At 41.3% G+C, this 16,318-nt stretch overlaps 1 protein-coding gene across 1 annotated transcript; it reads left to right on the forward strand.

Moving 5' to 3' along the window:
- The first annotated feature begins 2,045 nt into the window (after nt 1–2,045).
- Nucleotides 2,046–15,166, forward strand: ESD (esterase D). The gene is made up of 9 exons (XM_026042866.1): nt 2,046–2,055; nt 3,061–3,136; nt 4,106–4,194; nt 6,062–6,160; nt 8,744–8,868; nt 9,664–9,783; nt 11,404–11,502; nt 14,078–14,245; nt 14,945–15,166. Exons 2-9 carry the CDS (start codon nt 3,069–3,071, stop codon nt 15,023–15,025), a joined length of 849 nt encoding a protein of 282 aa, XP_025898651.1. The 5' UTR covers nt 2,046–2,055; nt 3,061–3,068; the 3' UTR covers nt 15,026–15,166.
- The last annotated feature ends 1,152 nt before the right edge of the window (nt 15,167–16,318 follow it).

Here is a 16,318-nt window from a genome sequence, read left to right on the forward strand (position 1 = left end):
ATTAGGGAGCATTACTGTAGGCTGGTTACAAGGCTGTAATGCTCTCCAAAGTCATATGATATAAATATCTTTCTTCCATACCCCCCATAAATGCATTAGCAGCCCGCAGGCTTCATGCTGGAGTAACAGCAGGTACACTACAACACAGCACACATGGGGAGGCCGAGTGAATTTGTCGGTGGGCTGCCAGTTGGATGCTTCTGAATATGCCACCCTGAAATGAGAACACATTGGGCAGATCATTTAAAGGACCTGAGCAGGATGCCTAGGAATATGTTAAAATTATATAAGCACAAACGATGAGGTTGGCAGCGGTCAGGCTGACAAGAGAGAAATGGCTGAAAACAAGCATAGATGACCATGGAAAATGAATGACAGTCCAATGATAATGACAGTTGCTTATATATATGAAAGACAAGAAAATTGCCTGGCTGAAGTTCAGTTCAAATAATAAAAGAATTGGGTAATATATTGCTAGTGAGGTTTGGGCATTAGGAAGATAACAAAATGCTCATATCTAGATATGGAAGGAACCTGAAACTCTATTATTACTATTACTATTGTAATTACTACTGTAATTACTACTGTACTGTATTACTACTTGTTACCAAGATACCATTATTATTACTACTAGCATTATAGAAATACTACTGATGAAACAACAGCAAATAAAAGCCGGCTTGCCAAAGGAAAACTGAGAGAAGCTGCAGGAATTTAAGGCTGGATCACGCTGAGGACAGACAATTTGCATCAGCTGTATCAAAGTACAGGGGCAGGGCAGGGGGGACGGCCTGGAACGAGTGTGGTTTGCAGCCAAAGTCCAAAGTCCAGCAGCTGCATTGCAATCAGATCTGGCAGCTCGCAGCTCGGCTGGAAAAGAGTAAGAAGTGATGGGAACACAAGGGTGACAGCACCGAGCACTGCTAGAATTATGGATTAGAGACAGGGAAGAATTGCACTGACAAAGTAACGTCAGTGCTTGAAAATGTTAGGGACAAAAATAGTTACTCCTAATGAACCATGCTAGAAGACCAAAAAAAAGAGGAAGAGTGTTCTGCAGCAGGCCTTTTTTTTTTTTTTTTTTTTTTTTTTTTTTTTTTTTTTTGCATTTGATGGGCATGTGTAATTGCAAAGTGAAAACAGGATCTGTTAGAGTACGGAAGTGGGATTTTGAGGCATAGATGGCATGTTCAGTATTACCAAATATCTGTTTTTTCTAATCTTGTGAATGAGCCTAAGCTAGACTCTATTTTAAAATTAGGAGGCAATGTCCCTGACTCTTGCTTAAACACCGAGGAATACTTTAAAAGTTGCTGATGGCCTGGTTGAAATTTGGGCAGCATTACCCAGTTTTTTCGCCTAGTGTCTTGATGGCTTGCGGAAAATAATGCTAACAGTTAACACTTGCAGTTTTTGAATACATCAGCATCATCAGATTTTTCTGCATTATTAATCTTCCATCATTCCATGGCTCTAGGTTTTTTGTTTTTCCCTCTTCAGATCTACCTCTGCAACACCAAAGCCATTCTCCTTCTGATCCAAAAGTAAATAAATTGAGAGCTAAGAGCACAGAAGCCAGTTTTGGCAGAGCAGCCTCAGCAGGCCCTGCCGTTATCTCGGATGGCCACTCTGGCCTGAACTGCCCGATTTTCCCTTGAAACAAAAACAGAAGCCACTTTTCCCAACGGCCGCTGAAGTTTAGGTTCTCCCCAGGGAACGTAAGGCAGGGATGAGGAGTGCAGGCCTTCCTCCCGCTCCTTCCCGCCGCTCCCTGCCTCCTAGAAAGCTCCCGGGAGCGGGAAGGCGGCAGCGAGATGGCGGCGGGCCTGTGAGGGGCGGGAAAATGGCGGCGCCGTGTGGGGCAGGGAGGGAAATGGCGGCGCCGTGTGGGGCAGGGAGCGGGGAGACGGCGATGCTGCGCGGGGAAGCGATGGCGGCGGGCGCCGCGGGAGGCGCCGCTGCGGGGCGGGCGCTGCTGGCGGGCGGTGCTCGGGCTCGGGGCCGCCCCGCGCCGGCGCCCTCCGCCGCCCGGCCCCGCCGCGCCGCGCCACCGAGGTAAGCGAGCGGGAGGGCGGCCCGCGGCCTCCATGGCGGCGGGTGACCGGCAGCGCGCGGGGCGGGAGCGCGATGGCGGCGCGGCCGCCTCTGGGCCCGTCGCGGCCGCCCGGGCGGCGCCTCGGGAGGGAGCCGGTCCTGCCAGGCTGGGGAGGAGCGGGCCGCGGGGCTGCTGCCGGCAGCGGCAGAAGGGCTTCCCCAAGAGCGAAATCCTTTTTTTTTTTTTTTTTCCTGTGAAAAAGCCTTAGTGTTTCTATTTCTGTGGAATTAATTCCTTTGTTTCCATATATGCGACTCCTCAGTTAATTCTTCCTGTAGCAAGTCCCCTGCAGCCGTGACACCAGCTATTTTAAAACTGTGTGCTGCCCGCTGCCTTTTGTTTTGTTTCCCTTGGAAATAAGTTCCCTTCTTCTGCTGGAGGACTGCGTTTCGGCTGTCCCAGTAACTTTTAGAACCAGAAATAAACTAATTTCCACCAAATTAAAACCAAACCAAGATAATTACAGCCTTCAGTATTGTGGTAAATAGTGTCTCAAAACTGGCACGAGCCCTGCTGGAAAGGCAGGACAGGGTTATTTCTTGCGTGTTCATGGTGGCCTCTTGGCATGTGCTGCTCCAGGCTGGCTCCAGGCATTGCGGGAGGGATTATCGGAGAGCCCTGGAGACTGGGCTGTGTGGAAAATCAGGCATTCTTGTGATTGCTTCCAAGATCTCCTCACCCCCCCAGGGTGCTCTTGTACATCCATGCAATAATTCAGGATTTATTCTGCAGGCCTTTGACTTAACATGTGGAGTTTTGCAGCAAGACAGCAGTCAGACCAGCCCTGATACAGGGAAGTAGTTAATGAAACAGCAGGGAAGTGTTTGCAGGAGAGGCTTTGTTCTAAGAAACTGTGTTATTAAGCAAAGATACTTTCAGTTGTGTTTAACTTTTCTGTTCCTGTTATTTATAAACTAAGTCCTGGAATGTGTGTTTTCAGGTTTAACTCGCCCTTTCTTTAACAGTTAAGGCCATGGCACTGAAGCAGGTTTCCAGCAACAAATGCTTTGAGGGCTTCCAGAAGGTGTTTGAACATGACAGGTAAATCTAATGAAAACAGTCTAACTGTTTTGTATGGAGTAGTAAATCCATAGAAATGCTGTCAGTGAAGCACTCTGCAGGGAAATATTATTCTGACAGTGTCTATTTAAATAAGGAATTTTGATGTCTGCTTCTGTTTTGGCTCTGTTGCTGCATTTTTGTATTAACTGTTTAGCATGTTTAATAGCCTTACTGCTGCGAACCTGTGCCTGGAAAGCAGTATTTTTATTTTTAAGATAAAGCTCCATTGCTTTGGGTTGCCCTGTTTGCAGCAGAGAGCTGCTGTGTTTACAAAGCTCTCTCCATGCCAGTAGAGTTTTCATTTTTAATCACTTTTAAAAAGTGCTCTCAGTAGACCAAGGCAATAGATAAAAATCTTGTTTAATAAGGATGAAATCAGAAGCATTTATTTATTATATCTGATCAAAAAAAAGGTGAATCATTATTTATGCTTTGATAATCTTTGTTGGCATTTTTAAACTTAATATAAATTGAGCAATTGGTTAGTGGGTAGATGGAGCAGACTGAAAACACCTGCTCTTGCAGAGCATGCTGTGCAGTGTACAATGTTTAAGTCATGTGGATGTGTTCTTCAGTAAATTTTACTTTCCAATATAATATGCCAGGTTCAAGTTCAATTTTGCTGGAGTTCAAAGTTCAGTTTTCAAGTTGTTTCCTGTTAGCACATTGCAAAAATGTGGCTTATTTTTAAGTGTCTGGTTTTCAAAATATATTAAAATATATAGGGAGGTTAGCTGTTTTCAAGAGAGAAATTTAAATAATTGTTTTTTTTTTCATGTATTTTTTAATCATTTCTATTTAACTACTTAGCTCTTATATTTCATTCACCATATTTCTCTCTTGGGGCAGGTTATGTTTTGAAAATTCATAGATTCATCTTTCCTTTTTAATGTTAACAACCTTGTTAGTTAAGTAGCCATGCTAATAGTAAACGTTTTATCACTACAGTACAGAGTTAAAATGCAAAATGAGATTTGGAATCTACCTGCCTCCAAAAGCAGAAACTGGAAAGTGTCCTGTGCTTTATTGGCTCTCAGGTAAGCAGCACGAATTTTAGGAACTGGGGGAAAAAAAAAGTGAAAAAAGAGTAAACGTGTTTAAGATACTGTGCTACAGTTGCTAAAACGTTGGCCAGGGATATTTCAGTGGCAGCTCTTGCAGTCTGTTAAAATGTATTCTGTCTTCTGGGACACACACAGGTGTTGTCTGTGCTGAGGTTGAATTCTGCTGACCCCAAGGGGTTCAGGCCTTTTGGATTTATGTCTTTTTGTGCAGAAAAATCAGGAAGACATGAATTTTCTCTAGTCTAGATCCTGCTGGACATAGAAGTCATGCCCAGAAGGCACTGTAGTTGAATAGTTATAGGGCATTGTATATGAATGACTTGAAGGTTTATTTTAAGATGTACTATAAATGTAGATGTATGTGCATATGTGTGTATATATATTATATATATCTATATTTAAGAGTTTTCCTGCCAAACTTCCCTTGGAAAACCTCCTGCTTCTCTTTCTCTATGACGGGCAGCTTCTCTTATTAGGGTAGGGGCAAAATCTAGCCTTAGGGAAGCAGGCAGATTTGTCTTTTGGACTCTACACGTCCTGAGTTTTGCAGGGAGTGTTTGATGAACTTGCAAAAGGAGGTGCTGATTGCTGGTCTAGACCCAGCACATCCAGAGCAAGGTAAGAGAGAGGAATCCCTAAGGTCTGGGGGTGCCCTGTCCACCTCCTGTCTTGCTGGGTGTAAGACAAGCAGGGATGAGGCTGCACAAAATTGGGAGCATATGGTGCTCCCAATTATCATGAATTTGTTCCTCTGTCCTGTGCTTGTCATTTCCCACAGAGCTGGGTCAAACTCCAGAATTTTAGAACTAATGTAAAACCATTGCTTTCAAAATCCCTGGGTTTGTTTTGGCAGTGACTCTTAGGAATGATCCCTTTCTTCTATATTCAAAATTAAAAGCAAAAGCCCCTCTGTATTTTTAGAAGTAGCTAGTTTTATTGTTAAAAAAGTTGAAGAATAAACTGGTAATGTGGAGACTGTATTTTTATATGCATTCATTTTACAACAAGTTTATTGTAGAATAACAGACTACAGAAGAAATGTTTACTGTTGAAGTGGAAAGCATCCAAGTTTGAAGAGCTCCAAATTATGCAGTTCTTTTTATTTAAAAAAAAAAAATAACTCATGGTGGCTTGGCCAGGATGTCAGTCAAATGAAGTTATCTACAGCTCAAATGAGGTTATCTGCAGAGAAAAAGACAATCAATTACCTCTGTTAATAATCTCAAGTGGCAAAATGAAGAATAATTGAAATATTGGCCTGCGATATTATTTATTTGCTATTAGACTTCAGTTTCAGACCAGCTGCAGTAGAAAACACAGATTGCTATGGATCTGAAAGTAAGTCAGAGCACTAGAGGCCTGCATTTTATCTAGAAAATACAAGTTTTTTCAGATCACATGTGATGGAGATAACTTTGTAGTGGAGATAACTGGCTGAAATGACAGTGGACAGACAAATATGGTTGCAGGGTTAGATGCCAAAAATTAGTGATATTGTTTCTCCAGTCAGTATCTTATTCCCTATTGACTATCTGGTGCTGCTTGTGTTAAATAGACAGTACTTGAGGATACTGCATATGTGACAAGAGTGGGTGTTTGGGTGGCTGTCTTGGTAGATTGGCCAACTTTAGATCAATTTTTACTGTGACTAAATGTGAAAGCACAACTGTATCTGGATCTGTGGATTATTAAAAATTGTTGAACTGAATAAAAGGATTTTTTCATGTTTATGGAGATAAAATTCCTCGTGTTTTCCAAGAACTTTTCTGATAGAAAAGCTAGGTTTTGTAAGCTGCAGTGCGATGAGCAATATGTAACCAGTTGTATTTCTCTTGTCTAGGGTTAACTTGCACAGAACAGAATTTTATAACAAAAGCTGGTTTTCATCAAGCTGCAGCTGAACATGGCCTTATTGTAGTTGCACCAGACACAAGTCCACGTAAGTATTTTACACAGGATGTGATAACATCTTTACACAGAAATTCACTGTCTTTATCCCCACAGAATGAGTTGCTGCAGGTCACTACAAAATATATTACCTATCTGAGTCAGAATCAGGCTTCACTTTTATGTCTGACATTATTTGCTGGGTTATGTCATCCAAGTTCTTAATAATCTGTTATTGAGGATTTCACATTTGAAACTCTTTTACTGTGTTAGCCCAAAAACTGGGACAAAGGGGCACTGTGTTCAGCATGGAGGAGAGCTGGGGAATGAGGATAGAAGGAAGACAAGTAGCCATAATCACCGGAGTTATGGGCTTGCACTTTGTGGCTTCCTGACACTTAAAAAGAAATCTACAGACCTCTGTTGTCACACAAAGCTGTAATGTTTACAATAATAATAATAATACAATGTTTATTGTATTGTGTCTTCTGAATCCTTTTAAGTACATGTCTTCAGAGTATATCGTTGATTTGAAAAGTTTAAAGCAACCCAAAAACCTCTCTCCTAAGGTTTCAATAGGTTGCTGGTAGAGAGCTTTTAATAAATGGTGTGATATTACTTGTGTAAAGCTGAGATTATCTATGGTTTGGGAAACCTGAAAATGTGGATCTGCTAGGCCCAACCAAGCACTGGATTTGGAAAGTCTTTTGGGGATTTGGTGTACTAAGTTGAGTACTTGGTGGATTCTGCTGAAGTCTAACAATATTTCTCCTCTGATATTTTCCAAACTCTTAGGATATGAATACAGTTAATGTGGAAATGAATGGATGTTCTTTCCAGAAAGGGTTTTTCCTACCTGGATTTTGAAGTTGTGCTGGGCCAAAGAACCAAAATGCATGTTTCCAATGAGGAGAGGCAGAAGGGCAAGGCTTGTGGGTTAATGAATGTGCTACAGACTAAAGATGTGTAGCTAAATTTTGTATTATGTCAAGATTATAATTAACCTTGGGTGTGGGGACTTGTTTTTGTGTTCTCTGCATTTTTTCTTCTTAGAACTTCTTGGCAGTTCTTCTCCTGTCACCTAGTTTAATAAGGCATCAAGATTTGCTCAGTTGTTTAGATGAATCTGTCTTTCTTATACTCTCAAATATTAGCTCAGAGACCCAGATATTCTTGCATTTTTTGAGCTATCTCAAGTGAAGGGAAGAACAATTCAAATACTATGACAAGTGAAGGGATCTGCATGTATCCAGAGAAAATACTAAGGATATGTATGACTTTAAGTGCAGCTATGGCTATGTAAGATTTGTCTTTTGGGAGTGATGGGCTGTACATAGACAAGGAAAAGGACTGTAGGAAAATGTAAAACACTTTGAGTTGCAGGCTATCTGTCAGGCTCTGATAGTGTACCTATCTTTCTTGTTAGGGTTTACTTCACCAACCAAGTGTGCTGCACAGTCCTTCACATGTTTCTTTTCAAGTTTCTTTTTCTTTTTTCAGGGTTTCTCTTAAGTTTCTCTCAGCAAAATCAGCCTTGCCATCATTGTCTGGCAGGACTTGCTTAGTTTTCATCCTCTTCCAAGGAACTGAAGATAACAGGCTTTTTACACCCAGCATGTTGTGCAAGCACCTGCAGTCTTTGTGACTGCTGAACTGTCAAGTTAGAAAATCAGTTAATGTTCAAGGATACATTACTGGAACTAGCTCCATTTTGATCCTTGCAAAAATGTGGTGCCACACTGTGACAAGGTGGCAGGTGTCTTGGCACAAATTGTCAGGGGTTGTCTCAAATTACTTGTGGGTCTGCAGAGTAAACTGACAGTTGTGAAAGCCTGTGTAATTTTGGCTAGCAAAAACAGGGAGTGTTTTGGAGAAAGGGAGGCCATCGTTTCCTGTCACATACCCCTTAAACTACATTCTCTTCTGAAAATCAACCTATAAATCACAGGTTAACCAAGCAGAGAATTAAAGATGACTGGATGGAATGGATTGACTTTCAAGGAGACATCTCCAAGTTTAGTTTTCAAGTGTAACCTTGGAAAGGAAGGTAAAACTGCAATAATTCAAAGAAATGGCTCGAGTTTTATGAGGAGCTTTAGCAATGAAATGTAGGAGCAGGAAAGGTAGAATTACATACTTTCAGTATGGACAGAAAGTGTTATATTGTAGGATCTTAAAAGAGGAGCAGCATCAGATATTTTCTGAAGACTATAGAACTGAGCTTGGCAAACCTTTTGGGGATATATGGTTCTGTTCTGCGTGAAGAAAATTTTCCAGAAAATTTTCCTGTTTTTCATGTGGCATCCTGTACTTGATAAGGTGAGGTGTAATAGAGGATGGTTGAAATAACCCAGTAGCACCAAAAAGTCACTTGTAAATTAAAATTGGAGTGAGTCCATAAATAAATTGGACAAAAATTTACAGGGGGTTGAGTGTGTTTGCACTTATGTGTGGAGATACTCAAAGTAGCCAGAACTTTGACTTGAGAACACTGCTGACTTTGAAAATCTGAGTTGACTGGGAAGGTAGAGACAGGGAAATTGAGCAAGTTGTCCTAAGTCTGTGACTGATGTCACAGATTCCCCAGTTCTGAATGTCTGATAAGGAGTAATTATAGAATTGCTTTTCTTGGTAGGTGGCTGCAATATTGAAGGAGAAGATGAAAGCTGGGATTTTGGCACTGGTGCTGGTTTTTATGTGGATGCCACTGAAGATCCTTGGAAAACAAACTATAGGATGTACTCTTATGTAAAGAATGAGGTAACTTTGCTGCTGGGTTCTACGATATTTTTGGGTGTGCTGAAGATGGGGGCTGTTCAGCACCCAAATTTGTTTGTTGGGTTTGTTTGTTTTTTTAAAAACAAAGATGCCATGGGATTAATTTAAAAAAAATCCATTTATAAAAAAATTTAAGTAAATCGCCATGTACCTAACGTCCATTTGTTAGTATTGAAATCTCTGCTTTCATAAAATCCCCGTTCTGCTGCTTCTGAAGGAATCCGCAGCCTTTCACTGTGGTAGTACTTCAGTAGCCTTGCGCATTTAGACTGTTTTCACCAGCTGTCTTGGAAAGGAGGAGAAGGGGGGTTGTTTTATTTTTTTTCTTTAGCTGTCTGTAGAAGGAAATCCTTGAGAAATATATTGGGAAGGTGAAAGGTGAGTGGTTAATGACACACACTGTGTGTGTGGTTTGTGTGGTCTAGATTAATGGGAATGTAGGGAGCAAATGATTTCAAAAGAACAACCTGACATTCTACTCAATTATGGAGGCACGTGCATATTTAGGGATCTGTTGAAATGAGACTGCGTTGTAGAGTTATGGTAGAGCTCTACGAGAATACTTAATTATGTATTATCAGCTGAAATGTTTCCTGTTATTTCTACAATCCTGTTCAGATTGTTTTCAGGCCATGATCAAAAATGTCAGACTGGAATCAAGGATGTCTTTGGTCTCAGTGTTTTTCTGGAATTAAAATAATTAGTAATTTGTGTAATTACTCCTATAAACATATTCAGATTGCTTTGATTTTTTATTCCGTTGTTGCTTCTTCTCAGTTACCTCAACTAATAAATGCCAATTTTCCAACTGATCCTGAACGCGTGTCAGTATTTGGACATTCCATGGGAGGCCACGGAGCTCTGATTCTTGCCTTGAAGAATCCTGGAAAGTATAAAGTAAGAAATACTGAACCTTATATAAGGTATACTAAAGTCTGTGCAGATTTTATAGAAGTGAAAAAGCCAAATGTACTACTAAGTTCTGTTATAGCCTTAAATATAGAAATAATTGCAGCATTTGATATCTAGCATTATATTGTGGAGCATTACCAGAAATCTCAGTCTGAAGAACTGACATCACTGAACTTGCATAACCTGCACATTTTAGAAGTTGAGAAAAGTTAAATTTCTTCTGGATGGTCCACAGCTCTTCCAACCCAATTGTTACAGTTTAGAGAAGCAGGTTCCCTTTAGCTTGGGGGTTGTCATGCTCCCTGCATGGTTTGGAAATATGGTTATATGACTTGCCCTACCTTTCCAAATCTTATTTGTTTTGGAGCTTTTACTACCAGCCAACATATTCACCACTATTATACATGTGTTTGCTTAGGATATGCTACAGAATAGTTTAACTCGAACTGCTAGCAAGTGTAACTGTAAGGACAGCTTACTAAAACTGTATGGAAAATAGAATTTTTTTCCCCTCTTTTCTGGGAGTTGGAAGGCAGCTTTACATTCATTTGTGTTCTACTTGAACCTAAATAAGACATGTTGTAATTGATTCTCCCTTATATTGATGAGAGTTGAAAGAATCTTTGTGGTCTCTTTGGAGATGCGTTTGTGCCACGTGTTTGTGTGGGAGAATCAGGTGCTGGTGTTTGAGACGAGGGAATGCACCTTTGCAGGCTGCCCTTTGTGCCCTCCATGCTTCCTAATACATCTTATTTAAGCAAGTTCTGTTCCCTTTGGTGGCACTTCTTAACAGGTCTGGCTGCTGTAGCAATTGCATTTTTTTTGAAAATAGCATAACACTTGCTCAATGTCATTGACTTGGCTTTGTAAGGCAGATGAATGTAAGAAAGCTTTACTTTTGTATCCTCTTTTTATTACTTGGATCCAATAGTTCAGAGTTTTTTGTTTTCACTGATGACCTTTTAACTATTAACTGTACTATCTGAAAGAAAGAAAAATTAAAAGTACCAAAATCCAGGAGAAGAGTCAGGGACTCAGGTTGTTTGTTGCTTTTTTCCAGAAGACCTAAGAATTGATCTGAGGGCCAAATCCCAGAGGAGGATATGCAGACCTGAAACAGGGCTTGTATTTGTGACACTGGTGTTGTGATCTGAGCCACACTTTTTCTTGACCTCTAGTCCTGGAGATCCCTAAATTCATGAGATGCTGTTGCAGGCTCAGATAGGCTGGTCAGTGCCAAGCTTCTCTTATGCTGTGGCACAATCTAGTTGGAGGTGAAATAGTCCCATGTTCTGGCCATGCCAATGTGACAGTAACAGGTTTAAGATGCTTCTCCTCTGCTTAAGGGGATTCAGACCACTGTCTCCCAGCCAGGGAAGGAATGGCCTTCTGAAGCTTAGCAGCTGAGCAAAAAGTCCAGGAATAAAAACGTGAATCTGGAGAGAACAAGTAAGAGAGAAGCACTGTAATAGTTAGGGCACTTTCCTGGGACAGCTGGTGGGGGGTTCCTGGGTTTCAGAACCAAAGAGGTTTTTCATTTGCTTGGTAATTATTAAAAATCACTTTTCTTAATTCATGTTTTTCTTATGCTTTCTTTCCAAACAGTCTGTATCGGCGTTCGCTCCTATCTGCAACCCGATTCAGTGTCAGTGGGGGAAGAAAGCTCTTGGTGGATATCTGGGATCAGATACAAGCAAATGGGAGGTATGGCTTGGAACTCACAGTCCTTTAAAACTTGTGCATGAATCATCTCTAAATACATTATACAAGGAGTCTGGAACAAAATTCTGGTGTGCCCCTGTAGTAACATTGCCATGCAGATAAACACCTAAGCTTTGGTAAGTGCTGTACACACAGGAATGACTTGCTGCTCCCTGGTGGAGCTTGTAATGAGATAAAAGGTGCTCATCAATCAACTCCTCCATTATTTTATGAAAACCTTTAAAATTATGAGCAATCTGAGACTTCTTCTCAAAGCAGGAAATCAGGGAGAGCTTTAGAATAATTATATCCCTCAAAAATCTGTCTGCTTCACAGTCTCAGTGTGCAAAACTGCTTTCTTGTAGTAGCCTGAGCAGAGACAGGGACCCAAACTGGTGGGGAGACAGATGAACCTCGTGGCGTCTGCAGGAGCAGCCTGTCAGAGGCAGCTGAAAGAGCAGCCTGCTGGATACTTGGAAATGAGTATTCAGCAGAAGAGGATTAAGCCAAACTGAGTTAGGTTTTAGCCTCAGGTCTCTGATATTGCAATAAATCTGACTGGGTGAGTTATAAAAATGTTGGAGAGCATTTCGCTGTATTATTTGGATATTGTAAATGTTTTTAATCTCAGCATAAATATTGTGTTTTGTCCCTGGATTGAAAAGTTAGGGAGGTTTGTGGTGACTGGGGTCTCTGATTTCCCTATATATGAACAGAGACCGCAGTTAAATCCCTTGTAAACTGGATTAAGTCTCTCTTAGGAAGACATTTAGGTCTGCTTCTTAGTATTGAAGAGATGGAGAAGATGAGTTACTTCTACTACTGCTAAGCAGATTGCAATATTACTGAAAAAAAGATCCTCCTGGGAATTTATTTCCCATTTATAGTTATGCTACAGAGCCCACCAGGTAGTAGTAGGTAGCTTTGTGCAGCCTGTGCCATTCTGGTTTCCCTGCTGTGCTGGGTTTTCTCGGCCAAATTATCATGGTACATTCCAAGTTAAATGCCTTGTAACTGAGTTTGTTACCTCAGTGCTTTGCCCCTTAGGAGCCAAATCAGTTGCAGCAATAATTTTGGTAGGATCTAGTTCATGTGCAAGCACATGAGTTGATACCTGGTTGTATTTATTGTATTTCCTGTTCTTTGATTCCCTTTTCATTTTGCTCTGTACTAGATGATCCATTTTGTCCAGAATTGATATCAAACTGCCAAGATAGTAATTGCCTACATCATATCACTTGCCCTTTATTTAAACACACATATAACTTTCCAGTTGTCAAAGAGATTTTGAAGATACAGAAATACTAAGACCAATGCAGCTCAGTTTTACCTCACGGATGCAGGTTGTCCACATCTGATGGTTTTTCCTCTTGTTTTCTTTGCTTTGCTAGCAGCTGTTTAACATACCATCCCTGCTCCTTCAGGAACAAAGGATAGTTCAGCTTTGTGATAAATGAATCCATCAGCTTTCTCTTTTCCAGATACAGAACAGAGATATTTATGTACTGATTTTTTGGCATTATTGTTGATGGTGTGTCTCCTGAAATAATTACTCTGGGTTAGGCTATTTTCATATTAAAAAAAGAAAAGGAAAAAACACTTTTTTTTTTCTTTTTTTTTATGTACCAAGTTCCTAGCTTTGAATTTTACCCTAAATCCAATTTCCTCAACATAATACAGATGTTTATGGCTGTTAATAAACTGTTTTCCCCAATCTTTTAAGATGCCTCTCTGATATCACAGTGACCTTGGGGAGCATACATAATTCATATACATAGTCTTAGTTTATATTTCCTGCATCAGTCTGAATTTTTCTGCCTTTCAGGAGTGCTTTTGAAGCACTCCTTTGAAGCATATAATGCATGTGATTTTTGGCTTAGTTCCTGATTTAAAGCACATGGTGGAAAGGCATCAGCCTGGCTCGTCTGTGGTATCCTGCTACTGGACTGGACATTGAAGAGCAGGTATCTTGTTCAGCAGGGTCTACAGATAAAAACTTTCTAGGTTTTTAATCGACTTAAGACCCAAAGTAGACCCAGACTTGCCACCGGTGGAGTAAGGTGAGATTGATGGCACTAGCAAACCCTGGATCACAAGAGTGGCAGGGTATTATTTAAATCTCTTTGCAGTTGGCAATAGTGATTGCTATGGCTGTTAATACCTGAGCTTCCAGGAGCCCCTGTGCTCTGTCAGGGTCCTTGTGAGTGGTCAGGAAATCCTAATGCAGTATTTCCCTTGGAGGTAGCATTTGTGGTGAGGAAAATCCCATTTATATCTTTTAGAGATGTGTTACTCCTGCTAGTGTGAGAATTGCAGCATGTCTTAGTCAAGTCTTTGTCCTAAAGCTGAATTTGTTCATTTTTAACCCCTCCAACCTATGCTGTAGGGAAGCACATGAGACCCTGATTTTATTTCCAAACTGCAATTGGGGTCTTAATTTAGTTTGTATATAGTACAAAACTGCATATGCAGTTTTTTGCAGGCAGTAGATTTGATTCAGACTAATATATGCAATTATTAAGCAAAGAACTGCTTTCTTGCAGCTGATGTTGGTCCTCCTTTAACTTTATTTCTCCAGGCATACGATGCTACGCAGCTTGTGAAGTCCTACCCGGACTCCCACCTGGACATCCTGATCGACCAGGGCAAGGATGACCAGTTCCTGTCAGCGGGCCAGTTGCTGCCCGATAACTTCATCGCCGCCTGCACGGAGAGGAAAATCCCAGTAGTCTTTAGACTGCAGCAGGCAAGTTGCTTCTGAGATACCGTGATTGCTGGGTTGATCCCTAGGGAATTTTGAGTGGCTGCAGCAGCTGATCAGCAGGATGTCTGGTCACGGGGTACACTCTTACTTACCTGTGGGTCTGTCTTTGACCAAGGGAGGAAGATGAGAGGTTATTTTTCCCTTCCAACAAGCAGGTAAGAAGGGCACTCTCCACCACATTCCCTTCATTTGACCACTAGATGGGGTCACAATTACAGCAAACTGAGATGCCTAGATGGAAATTTGCTGCTGGTAGGCTGAAGAGGAAGCATTAACTATCTTTAATAAGTGTTGTAGTCACCATATAAGCTTTAGGATGAGTATAGTAAAGTGCCAGAGCATTAGTCAAGACTCTAGCTCTGCTCCCCCTATACCCTGTATCCCCATTAGGACAGTACCAGGGAGAGCAACTGTTTCCTCTGCAGCTGATGCTTGCTCTTATCTAAACTGCGTGTCCTAGACCAGTGCAATGTACGATGTTTGCTCGGCCTCCTAAGACTGACCTACGCTTAGTCCTTGGGTTAAGAAAGCTTAATGGGTTTTATGTATACTACAGATATTTTTGATTTCTTGAAAGAGATGAAAACAGAGCAAGTCATTAACTTACCTAGGAAAGTGTGTAGCATGATTGCTTTGTCATGAACTATGTGTATTTGCTAATTTTTTGTGGTTCTCTTCTAGGGTTATGATCACAGCTATTTTTTCATTGCAACATTTATTAATGATCACATCAAACACCATGCAAAATACCTTAATGCTTGAACCCTTTGTATGGGAGCATCTTCTGTCCAATATGAGCAAAGGGCCATGGGTGAACTCAACAAAAAGAATTTGCTGAATTAGTATCTACAAAATGAAGCTCTTCTGATTGTACTGCTGGTAAAATAAAAGTCCTTAATTTGATGCGTGTGCTTCGAAGTAAGTATTTTGAGTGGTCCTATATGCTTTGAAAACAGTCTCATCACCACTGAAGGAATGTGCTGCACAAAGTAAAAAGGTAAAAATGAAAATTAGCACTTGAGTCAGTTTTAAAATACAGGAGTATGAACTTGGGCCCTTGGGACTGCTCCTAGCATAACTGCAGAGGATATGAATAGCAACTTGAGTGGCTCTTCACTAATTAAGTAGCAGCATTCAGTTCATCGCCAAGTGCTGAAGGAAGTCATTAGCTCCACAACTAATTAACCTACTTTAATTAGTCTGAAGTGCTGTTATGTTTTGCCTTGGCCCCTCTAAGTATGTTCCAATGATAAAGTCTGGTGTGAGTAGCCAGGTGCTTGTTGTGCAGTGTGGTTTACTGTCCTGGGCATTATTAACATGGCACCAGGACCCGGAGAATATTTAATGGACAATGCTTGAAGGAAAGACCTCTTAAAAACATCGTGAAGGAGGCACTTTGTGTTAGAGGTGGTTCTCTCTTCCCTCCCCTCTGTTGCTGAGTGATAAAGGCTGATGGCATGAGTTCTTAAGGGTTGAATAAGAATTGGCAGGAGTGGGGGAAATGATTAATAAATCTGCAGAGACAATCTGTAGCCCTGCATGATCTATAACCTCCTTGCTGAGAATCTACATCGAATAGCTGTGATAGATGTTCCTGGTGGTATAGTTCTGCCAGGTACCTTGTGTGGGGCAACAATACAAATTGCTCCAGTGAGCTGTTTATCTCAAGTCCAGTGTAGAGCGACAAAGATGATTAAAGGACTGAAGCATCTACTGTATGAGGAAAGACTAAATGAGCTGGGCCTGTTTAGCCTGGAGAAGAGAAGGTTGAGAGGAAATCTGATCAAGATGTATAAGTACCTGAGAGGAGAACGTAAAGATGTGGCTAAACTCTTCTCAGTGGTCGCCAGTTCCAGGACAAGGGGTAATGGGTACAAACTGAAACCAAGGCAGTTCCATCTCCATGTGAGGAGGAACTTCTTTCCTGTGAGGGTGACAGAGCCCTGGCACAGGCTGCCCAGGGAGGCTGTGGAGTCTCTAGAGATCTTCCCAACCCACCTGGATGCCGCCCTGTGCCCCGTGCTCTGGGTGTCCCTGCCGGAGCAGGGGGGTTGG

This window comes from Nothoprocta perdicaria, unplaced genomic scaffold (assembly GCF_003342845.1).
Source record: "Nothoprocta perdicaria isolate Ctin4 unplaced genomic scaffold, notPer1 scaffold_316, whole genome shotgun sequence".
NCBI classification, from domain to species: domain Eukaryota; kingdom Metazoa; phylum Chordata; class Aves; order Tinamiformes; family Tinamidae; genus Nothoprocta; species Nothoprocta perdicaria.